Source organism: Stegostoma tigrinum, chromosome 1 (genome assembly GCF_030684315.1).
Source record: "Stegostoma tigrinum isolate sSteTig4 chromosome 1, sSteTig4.hap1, whole genome shotgun sequence".
Lineage (NCBI taxonomy): Eukaryota > Metazoa > Chordata > Chondrichthyes > Orectolobiformes > Stegostomatidae > Stegostoma > Stegostoma tigrinum.
Genome location: NC_081354.1, coordinates 15006633 through 15016933, shown reverse-complemented (window position 1 = coordinate 15016933; position 10301 = coordinate 15006633). Strand labels below are relative to the sequence as shown.

Genomic DNA, 10301 nt, shown 5'->3' with positions numbered 1-10301 from the left:
CCACCCCCCCACTCACTTCCCCCCCCACCCCCCCCCACTTCCCCCCCCTCCCCCCCCCCTCCCCTCCCCCCCCCCCTCCCCTCCCCCCCCCCTCCCCTCCCCCCCCCCCTCCCCTCCCCCCCCCCCCCTCCCCCCCCCCCTTTCTCCCCCCCCCCTTTCCCCCCCCACTTCCCCCCCCCACTTCCCCCCCCCACTTCCCCCCCCCCACTTCCCCCCCCCACTTCCCCCCCCACTTCACCCCCGCCACTTCCCCCCCCCACCCCCCCTCACTTCCCCCCCCACCCCCCCTCACTTCCCCCCCCACCCCCCCTCACTTCCCCCCCACCCCCCCTCACTTCCCCCCCGCCACTTCCCCCCCACCCCCCCTCACTTCCCCCCTTCCCCCCCGCGTTCTCCACCCCCCCTCACTTCCCCCCCTTCCCCCCCGCGTTCTCCCCCCCCGCTTTCTCCCCCCCCTTCCCCCCCCGCTTTCTCCCCCCCCTTCCCGCCCCGCTTTCTTCCCCCCCGCGTTCTCCCCCACCTTCCCCCCCAGCGTTCTCCCCCCCCAGCGTTCTCCCCCCCAGCGTTCTCCCCCCCAGCGTTCTCCCCCCCCAGCGTTCTCCCCCCCCAGCGTTCTCCCCCCCAGCGTTCTCCCCCCCAGCGTTCTCCCCCCCAGCGTTCTCCCCCCCAGCGTTCTCCCCCCCTGCGTTCTCCCCCCCCTCCCCCCCGCGTTCTCTCCCCCCTCCCCCCCGCGTTCTCTCCCCCCTCCCCCCCGCGTTCTCTCCCCCCTCCCCCCGCGTTCTCTCCCCCCTCCCCCCCCGCGTTCTCCCCCCCCTTCCCCCCCCCCGCGTTCTCCCCCCCCTTCCCCCCCCGCGTTCTCCCCCCCCTTCCCCCCCCCCCGCGTTCTCCCCCCCCTTCCCCCCCCGCGTTCTCCCCCCCTTCCCCCCCCGCGTTCTCCCCCCCCTTCCCCCCCCGCGTTCTCCCCCCCCTCCCCCCCCCGCGTTCTCCCCCCCCTCCCCCCCCGCGTTCTCCCCCCCTCCCCCCCCGCGTTCTCCCCCCCCTCCCCCCCCGCGTTCTCCCCCCCCTCCCCCCCGCGTTCTCCCCCCCCTCCCCCCCGCGTTCTCCCCCCCCTTCCCCCCCGCGTTCTCCCCCCCCTTCCCCCCCGCGTTCTCCCCCCCCTTCCCCCCCGCGTTCTCCCCCCCCTTCCCCCCCGCGTTCTCCCCCCCCTTCCCCCCCGCGTTCTCCCCCCCCTTCCCCCCCGCGTTCTCCCCCCCCTTCCCCCCGCGTTCTCCCCCCCTTCCCCCCCGCGTTCTCCCCCCCTTCCCCCCCCGCGTTCTCCCCCCCCTTCCCCCCCCCTTCCCCCGCGTTCCCCCCCGCGTTCCCCCCCGCGTTCCCCCCCCGCGTTCCCCCCCCGCGTTCCCCCCCCGCGTTCCCCCCCCGCGTTCCCCCCCCGCGTTCCCCCCCCGCGTTCCCCCCCCGCGTTCCCCCCCCTTCCACCCCCCGCGTTCTCCCCCCTCCCCCCCCGCGTTTCCCCCCCCGCGTTTCCCCCCCCCCCGCGTTTCCCCCCCCCGCGTTTTCCCCCCTCCGCGTTTTCCCCCCCCCGCGTTTTCCCCCCCCCGCGTTTTCCCCCCCCGCGTTTTTCCCCCCCCCGCGTTTCCCCCCCCCGCGTTTCCCCCCCCCGCGTTTCCCCCCCCGCGTTTCCCCCCCCCGCGTTTCCCCCCCCCGCGTTTTCCCCCCCCCGCGTTTTCCCCCCCCCGCGTTTTCCCCCCCCCGCGTTTTCCCCCCCCCGCGTTTTCCCCCCCCCCGCGTTTTCCCCCCCCGCGTTTCCCCCCCCCGCGTTTCCCCCCCCCGCGTTTTCCCCCCCCCGCGTTTTCCCCCCCCCGCGTTTTCCCCCCCCCGCGTTTTCCCCCCCCCCGCGTTTTCCCCCCCCGCGTTTTCCCCCCCCATCCCCCCCCCGCGTTTTCCCCCCCCGTCCCCCCCCCGCGTTTTTCCCCCCCGTCCCCCCCCCGCGTTTTCCCCCCCCGTCCCCCCCCGCGTTTTCCCCCCCGTCCCCCCCCGCGTTTTCCCCCCCCGCGTTTTCCCCCCCCGCGTTTTCCCCCCCCGCGTTTTCCCCCCCGCGTTTTCCCCCCCCGCGTTTTCCCCCCCCGCGTTTTCCCCCCCCGCGTTTTCCCCCCCCGCGTTTTCCCCCCCATCCCCCCCGCGTTTTCCCCCCCCCGCGTTTTCCCCCCCATCCCCCCCCGCGTTTTTCCCCCCCATCCCCCCCCCCGCGTTCTCCCCCCCTTCCCCCCCGCGTTCTCCCCCCCTTCCCCCCCGCGTTCTCCCCCCCCTTCCCCCCCCGCGTTCTCCCCCCCCTTCCCCCCCCGCGTTCTCCCCCCCCTTCCCCCCCCGCGTTCTCCCCCCCCTTCCCCCCCCGCGTTCTCCCCCCCCTTCCCCCCCCGCGTTCTCTCCCCCCTTCCCCCCCCGCGTTCTCTCCCCCCTTCCCCCCCCGCGTTCTCTCCCCCCTTCCCCCCCCGCGTTCTCTCCCCCCTTCCCCCCCCGCGTTCTCTCCCCCCTTCCCCCCCCGCGTTCTCTCCCCCCTTCCCCCCCCCGCGTTCTCTCCCCCCTTCCCCCCCCGCGTTCTCTCCCCCCTTCCCCCCCGCGTTCTCTCCCCCCTTCCCCCCCGCGTTCTCTCCCCCCTTCCCCCCCCGCGTTCTCTCCCCCCTTCCCCCCCGCGTTCTCTCCCCCCTTCCCCCCCCGCGTTCTCCCCCCCCGTCCCTCCCCGTATTCTCCCCCCCTCCCCCCCGTCCCTCCCCGTGTTCTCCCCCCCTCCGCCCCCATCCCTCCCCGTGTTCTCCCCCCCTCCGCCCCCGTCCCTCCCCGTGTTCTCCCCCCCTCCCCCCCCGTCCCTCCCCGTGTTCTCCCCCCCTCCCCCCCTCCCACCCCCGTCCCTCCCCGTGTTCTCGCCCCCTCCCCCCCCGTCCCTCCCCCCCTCCCCCCCGTCCCTCCCCCCCTCCCCCCCGTCCCTCCCCCCCTCCCCCCCCCGTCCCTCCCCCCCTCCCCCCCCGTCCCTCCCCCCCCGTCCCTCCCCGTCCCTCCCCCCCTCCCCCCCGTCCCTCCCCCCCCTCCCTCCCCCCCGTCCCTCCCCCCCGTCCCTCCCCCCCGTCCCTCCCCCCCGTCCCTCCCCCCCGTCCCTCCCCCCCGTCCCTCCCCCCCGTCCCTCCCCACCGTCCCTCCCCACCGTCCCTCCCCCCCTCCCCCCGTCCCTCCCCGTGTTCTCCCCCCCGTCCCTCCCCGTGTTCTCCCCCCCTCCCCCCCGTCCCTCCCCCCCTCCCCCCCCGTCCCTCCCCCCCTCCCCCCCCGTCCCTCCCCCCGTCCCTCCCCCCCGTCCCTCCCCCCCGTCCCTCCCCCCCGTCCCTCCCCCCCGTCCCTCCCCCCCGTCCCTCCCCCCCGTCCCTCCCCCCCGTCCCTCCCCCCCGTCCCTCCCCCCCGTCCCTCCCCCCTCCCCCCCGTCCCTCCCCCCCTCCCCCCCGTCCCTCCCCCCCTCCCCCCCGTCCCTCCCCGTGTTCTCCCCCCCGTCCCTCCCCGTGTTCTCCCCCCCGTCCCTCCCCGTGTTCTCCCCCCCGTCCCTCCCCGTGTTCTCCCCCCCCGTCCCTCCCCGTGTTCTCCCCCCCGTCCCTCCCCGTGTTCTCCCCCCGTCCCTCCCCGTATTCTCCCCCCTCCCCCCCGTGCATCCCCCCTCCCCCCCCGTCCCTCCCCGTGTTCTCCCCCCCTCCGCCCCCGTCCCTCCCCGTGTTCTCCCCCCCTCCCCCCCCCGTCCCTCCCCGTGTTCTCCCACCCCCGTCCCTCCCCGTGTTCTCCCCGTGTTCTCCCCCCCTCCCCCCCTCCCCCCCCGTCCCTCCCCCCCTCCCCCCCCGTCCCTCCCCCCCTCCCCCCCCGTCCCTCCCCCCCTCCCCCCCGTCCCTCCGTCCCTCCCCCCCCGTCCCTCCCCCCCCGTCCCTCCCCCCCCGTCCCTCCCCCCATCCCCCCCCGTCCCTCCCCCCCTCCCCCCCCGTCCCTCCCCGTGTTCTCCCCCACTCCCCCCCCTCCCCCCCGTCCCTCCCCGTGTTCTCCCCCCCTCCGCCCCCGTCCCTCCCCGTGTTCTCCCCCTCTCCCCCCCCGTCCCTCCCCGTGTTCTCCCCCCCGTCCCTCCCCGTGTTCTCCCCCCCCGTCCCTCCCGTGTTCTCCCCCCCCGTCCCTCCCCGTGTTCTCCCCCCCCCCGTCCCTCCCCGTGTTCTCCCCCCCCCCCGTCCCTCCCCGTGTTCTCCCCCCCCCCGTCCCTCCCCGTGTTCTCCCCCCCCCCCCGTCCCTCCCCGTGTTCTCCCCCCCCCGTCCCTCCCCGTGTTCTCCCCCCCCCGTCCCTCCCCGTGTTCTCCCCCCCCCCGTCCCTCCCCGTGTTCTCCCCCCCCCGTCCCTCCCCGTGTTCTCCCCCCCCGTCCCTCCCCGTGTTCTCCCCCCCCCCCGTCCCTCCCCGCGTTGTCCCCCCCCGCGTTTTCCCCCCGCGTTTCCCCCCCCGCGTTTCCCCCCCCGCGTTTTCCCCCCCCGCGTTTTCCCCCCCCGCGTTTTCCCCCCCCGCGTTTTCCCCCCCCGCGTTTTCCCCCCCGCGTTTTCCCCCCCCGCGTTTTCCCCCCCCGCGTTTTCCCCCCCCGCGTTTTCCCCCCCCGCGTTTTCCCCCCCCGCGTTTTCCCCCCCGCGTTTTCCCCCCCCGCGTTTTCCCCCCCCGCGTTTTCCCCCCCCGCGTTTTCCCCCCCCGCGTTTTCCCCCCCCGCGTTTTCCCCCCCGCGTTTTCCCCCCCCGCGTTTTCCCCCCCGCGTTTTCCCCCCCCGCGTTTTCCCCCCCGCGTTTTCCCCCCCCGCGTTTCCCCCCCCGCGTTTTCCCCCCCCGCGTTTTCCCCCCCCGCGTTTTCCCCCCCCGCGTTTTCCCCCCCCGCGTTTTCCCCCCCGCGTTTTCCCCCCCGCGTTTCCCCCCCCCGCGTTTTCCCCCCATCCCCCCCCGCGTTCTCCCCCCCTTCCCCCCCCGCGTTCTCCCCCCCTTCCCCCCCGCGTTCTCCCCCCCTTCCCCCCCGCGTTCTCCCCCCCCTTCCCCCCCCGCGTTCTCCCCCCCCTTCCCCCCCCGCGTTCTCCCCCCCCTTCCCCCCCCGCGTTCTCCCCCCCCTTCCCCCCCCGCGTTCTCCCCCCCCTTCCCCCCCCGCGTTCTCCCCCCCCTTCCCCCCCCGCGTTCTCTCCACCTCCCCCCCCCGCGTTCTCTCCACCTCCCCCCCCCGCGTTCTCTCCACCTTCCCCCCCCGCGTTCTCTCCACCTTCCCCCCCCCGCGTTCTCTCCACCTCCCCCCCCCCGCGTTCTCTCCCCCCTTCCCCCCCCGCGTTCTCTCCCCCCTTCCCCCCCCGCGTTCTCTCCCCCCTTCCCCCCCCGCGTTCTCTCCCCCCTTCCCCCCCCGCGTTCTCTCCCCCCTTCCCCCCCCGCGTTCTCTCCCCCCTTCCCCCCCCGCGTTCTCTCCCCCCTTCCCCCCCCGCGTTCTCTCCCCCCTTCCCCCCCCGCGTTCTCTCCCCCCTTCCCCCCCCGCGTTCTCTCCCCCCTTCCCCCCCCGCGTTCTCTCCCCCCTTCCCCCCCCGCGTTCTCTCCCCCCTTCCCCCCCCGCGTTCTCTCCCCCCTTCCCCCCCCGCGTTCTCTCCCCCCTTCCCCCCCCGCGTTCTCTCCCCCCTTCCCCCCCCCGCGTTCTCTCCCCCCTTCCCCCCCCGCGTTCTCTCCCCCCTTCCCCCCCCGCGTTCTCTCCCCCCTTCCCCCCCCGCGTTCTCTCCCCCCTTCCCCCCCCGCGTTCTCTCCCCCCTTCCCCCCCCGCGTTCTCTCCCCCCTTCCCCCCCCGCGTTCTCTCCCCCCTTCCCCCCCCGCGTTCTCTCCCCCCTTCCCCCCCCGCGTTCTCTCCCCCCTTCCCCCCCCGCGTTCTCTCCCCCCTTCCCCCCCCGCGTTCTCCCCCCCCGTCCCTCCCCGTATTCTCCCCCCTCCCCCCCGTGCATCCCCCCCTCCCCCCCCCGTCCCTCCCCGTGTTCTCCCCCCCTCCGCCCCCGTCCCTCCCCGTGTTCTCCCCCCCTCCGCCCCCGTCCCTCCCCGTGTTCTCCCCCCCTCCCCCCCCGTCCCTCCCCGTGTTCTCCCCCCCTCCCCCCCTCCCACCCCCGTCCCTCCCCGTGTTCTCCCCCCTCCCCCCCCGTCCCTCCCCCCCTCCCCCCCCCGTCCCTCCCCCCCTCCCCCCCCGTCCCTCCCCGTCCCCCCGTCCCTCCCCCCCCGTCCCTCCCCGTCCCTCCCCCCCTCCCCCCCGTCCCTCCCCCCCTCCCCCCCGTCCCTCCCCCCCGTCCCTCCCCCCCCTCCCTCCCCCCCCTCCCTCCCCCCCCTCCCCCCCGTCCCTCCCCCCCGTCCCTCCCCCCCGTCCCTCCCCCCCGTCCCTCCCCCCCGTCCCTCCCCCCCGTCCCTCCCCCCCGTCCCTCCCTCCCCCCCTCCCCCCCGTCCCTCCCCGTGTTCTCCCCCCCCGTCCCTCCCCGTGTTCTCCCCCCCGTCCCTCCCCGTGTTCTCCCCCCCGTCCCTCCCCGTGTTCTCCCCCCCGTCCCTCCCCGTGTTCTCCCCCCGTCCCCCCCGTGCATCCCCCCTCCCCCCCCCCGTCCCTCCCCGTGTTCTCCCCCCCTCCGCCCCCGTCCCTCCCCGTGTTCTCCCCCCCTCCCCCCCCGTCCCTCCCCGTGTTCTCCCACCCCCGTCCCTCCCCGTGTTCTCCCACCCCCGTCCCTCCCCGTGTTCTCCCCGTGTTCTCCCCCCCTCCCCCCCTCCCCCCCCGTCCCTCCCCCCCTCCCCCCCCGTCCCTCCCCCCCTCCCCCCCGTCCCTCCGTCCCTCCCCCCCCGTCCCTCCCCCCCCGTCCCTCCCCCCCCGTCCCTCCCCCCCTCCCCCCCCGTCCCTCCCCCCCTCCCCCCCCGTCCCTCCCCGTGATCTCCCCCCCTCCCCCCCCTCCCCCCCGTCCCTCCCCGTGTTCTCCCCCCCTCCGCCCCCGTCCCTCCCCATGTTCTCCCCCTCTCCCCCCCCGTCCCTCCCCGTGTTCTCCCCCCCGTCCCTCCCCGTGTTCTCCCCCCCGTCCCTCCCCGTGTTCTCCCCCCCCGTCCCTCCCCGTGTTCTCCCCCCCCCCGTCCCTCCCCGTGTTCTCCCCCCCCCCCGTCCCTCCCCGTGTTCTCCCCCCCCCGTCCCTCCCCGTGTTCTCCCCCCCCCCCGTCCCTCCCCGTGTTCTCCCCCCCCCCGTCCCTCCCCGTGTTCTCCCCCCCCCGTCCCTCCCCGTGTTCTCCCCCCCCCGTCCCTCCCCGTGTTCTCCCCCCCCCCGTCCCTCCCCGTGTTCTCCCCCCCCCCGTCCCTCCCCGTGTTCTCCCCCCCCCCCGTCCCTCCCCGTGTTCTCCCCCCCCCCCGTCCCTCCCCGTGTTCTCCCCCCCCCGTCCCTCCCCGTGTTCTCCCCCCCCCGTCCCTCCCCGTGTTCTCCCCCCCCCCGTCCCTCCCCGTGTTCTCCCCCCCCGTCCCTCCCCGTGTTCTCCCCCCCCGTCCCTCCCCGTGTTCTCCCCCCCCGTCCCTCCCCGTGTTCTCCCCCCCCGTCCCTCCCCCCCCGTCCCTCCCGTGTTCTCCCCCGTCCTCCCGGTCTCCCTCCCCCCGTGTTCTCCCCCCCCCGTCCCTCCCCGTGTTCTCCCCCCCCCGTCCCTCCCCGTGTTCTCCCCCCCCCGTCCCTCCCGTGTTCTCCCCCCCCGTCCTCCCCGTGTTCTCCCCCCCCCGTCCCTCCCCGTGTTCTCCCCCCCCCGTCCCTCCCCGTGTTCTCCCCCCCCCGTCCCTCCCCGTGTTCTCCCCCCCCCGTCCCTCCCCGTGTTCTCCCCCCCCCGTCCCTCCCCGTGTTCTCCCCCCCCCCGTCCCTCCCCGTGTTCTCCCCCCCCCGTCCCTCCCCGTGTTCTCCCCCCCCCGTCCCTCCCCGTGTTCTCCCCCCCCCCCGTCCCTCCCCGTGTTCTCCCCCCCCCCCCGTCCCTCCCCGTGTTCTCCCCCCCCCGTCCCTCCCCGTGTTCTCCCCCCCCCCGTCCCTCCCCGTGTTCTCCCCCCCCCGTCCCTCCCCGTGTTCTCCCCCCCCCCGTCCCTCCCCGTGTTCTCCCCCCCCCGTCCCTCCCCGTGTTCTCCCCCCCCCCGTCCCTCCCCGTGTTCTCCCCCCCCCGTCCCTCCCCGTGTTCTCCCCCCCCCGTCCCTCCCCGTGTTCTCCCCCCCCCCGTCCCTCCCCGTGTTCTCCCCCCCCGTCCCTCCCCGTGTTCTCCCCCCCGTCCCTCCCCGTGTTCTCCCCCCCCGTCCCTCCCCGTGTTCTCCCCCCCCGTCCCTCCCCGTGTTCTCCCCCCCCGTCCCTCCCCGTGTTCTCCCCCCCCGTCCCTCCCCGTGTTCTCCCCCCCCGTCCCTCCCCGTGTTCTCCCCCCCCGTCCCTCCCCGTGTTCTCCCCCCCCCGTCCCTCCCCGTGTTCTCCCTCCCCGTGTTCCTCCCCCCTCCCCCCCCGTCCCTCCCCGTGTTCCTCCCCCCTCCCCCCCCGTCCCTCCCCGTGTTCCTCCCCCCCCCCCGTCCCTCCCCCCTCCCCCCCCGTCCCTCCCCCCTCCCCCCCGTCCCTCCCCCCTCCCCCCCCGTCCCTCCCCCCTCCCCCCCCGTCCCTCCCCGCTCCCCCCCCGTCCCTCCCCGCTCCCCCCCCGTCCCTCCCCGTGTTCCTCCCCGTGTTCCTCCCCGTGTTCCTCCCCGTGTTCCTCCCCGTGTTCCTCCCCGTGTTCCTCCCCGCGTTCCTCCCCGCGTTCCTCCCCGCGTTCCTCCCCGCGTTCCTCCCCGCGTTCCTCCCCGCGTTCCTCCCCGCGTTCCTCCCCGCGTTCCTCCCCGCGTTCCTCCCCGCGTTCCTCCCCGCGTTCTCTTCCCCCCCCCTCCCCGCGTTCTCTTCCCCCCCCCTCCCCGCGTTCTCTTCCCCCCCCCTCCCCGCGTTCTCTTCCCCCCCCTCCCCGCGTTCTCTTCCCCCCCCCGCGTTCTCTTCCCCCCCCCTCCCCGCGTTCTCTTCCCCCCCCCTCCCCGCGTTCTCTTCCCCCCCCCTCCCCGCGTTCTCTTCCCCCCCCCTCCCCGCGTTCTCTTCCCCCCCCTCCCCGCGTTCTCTTCCCCCCCCTCCCCGCGTTCTCTTCCCCCCCCTCCCCGCGTTCTCTTCCCCCCCCTCCCCGCGTTCTCTTCCCCCCCCTCCCCGCGTTCTCTTCCCCCCCCTCCCCGCGTTCTCTTCCCCCCCCTCCCCGCGTTCTCTTCCCCCCCCTCCCCGCGTTCTCTTCCCCCCCCTCCCCGCGTTCTCTTCCCCCCCCTCCCCGCGTTCTCTTCCCCCCCCTCCCCGCGTTCTCTCCCCCCCCCCGCGTTCTCTTCCCCCCCCCCCGCGTTCTCTTCCCCCCCCCCCGCGTTCTCTTCCCCCCTCCCCGCGTTCTCTTCCCCCCTCCCCGCGTTCTCTTCCCCCCTCCCCGCGTTCTCTTCCCCCCCCCCGCGTTCTCTTCCCCCCCCCTCCCCGCGTTCTCTTCCCCCCCCTCCCCGCGTTCTCTTCCCCCCCCTCCCCGCGTTCTCTTCCCCCCCCTCCCCGCGTTCTCTTCCCCCCCCCTCCCCGCGTTCTCTTCCCCCCCCTCCCCGCGTTCTCTTCCCCCCCCCTCCCCGCGTTCTCTTCCCCCCCCCTCCCCGCGTTCTCTTCCCCCCCCCTCCCCGCGTTCTCTTCCCACCCCCCTCCCCGCGTTCTCTTCCCCCCCCCTCCCCGCGTTCTCTTCCCCCCCCTCCCCGCGTTCTCTTCCCCCCCCCCCCCCGCGTTCTCTTCCCCCCCCCCCCGCGTTCTCTTCCCCCCCCCCTCCCCGCGTTCTCTTCCCCCCCCCTCCCCGCGTTCTCTTCCCCCCCCCTCCCCGCGTTCTCTTCCCCCCCCCTCCCCGCGTTCTCTTCCCCCCCCCCTCCCCGCGTTCTCTTCCCCCCCCCCTCCCCGCGTTCTCTTCCCCCCCCCCCTCCCCGCGTTCTCTTCCCCCCCCCCCGCGTTCTCTTCCCCCCCCCCCGCGTTCTCTTCCCCCCGCCTCCCCGCGTTCTCTTCCCCCCCCTCCCCGCGTTCTCTTCCCCCCCCCCCCCCGCGTTCTCTTCCCCCCCCCCCCGCGTTCTCTTCCCCCCCCTCCCCGCGTTCTCTTCCCACCCCTCCCCACCCCTCCCCACCCCTCCCCACCCCTCCCCACCCCTCCCCTCCCCTCCCCTCCCCTCCCCTCCCCTCCCCTCCCCTCCCCTCCCCTCC

The 10301-nt window shown here is 77.7% G+C and overlaps 1 protein-coding gene across 1 annotated transcript in view; it reads right to left on the bottom strand.

The window, feature by feature from the left end:
* The window catches only part of LOC132210527 (uncharacterized), a gene marked incomplete at its 5' end in the record, with an annotated part of 6674 nt that extends 3337 nt beyond the window's left edge, over positions 1-3337 (bottom strand). The window contains 4 exons of the mRNA XM_059651002.1: positions 17-97; positions 940-1197; positions 2207-2263; positions 3272-3337. Coding sequence (XP_059506985.1) covers positions 17-97; positions 940-1197; positions 2207-2263; positions 3272-3337 — 462 coding nt within the window. The remainder of the gene's footprint in view (positions 1-16; positions 98-939; positions 1198-2206; positions 2264-3271) is intronic.
* Positions 3338-10301: the final 6964 nt, after the last annotated feature.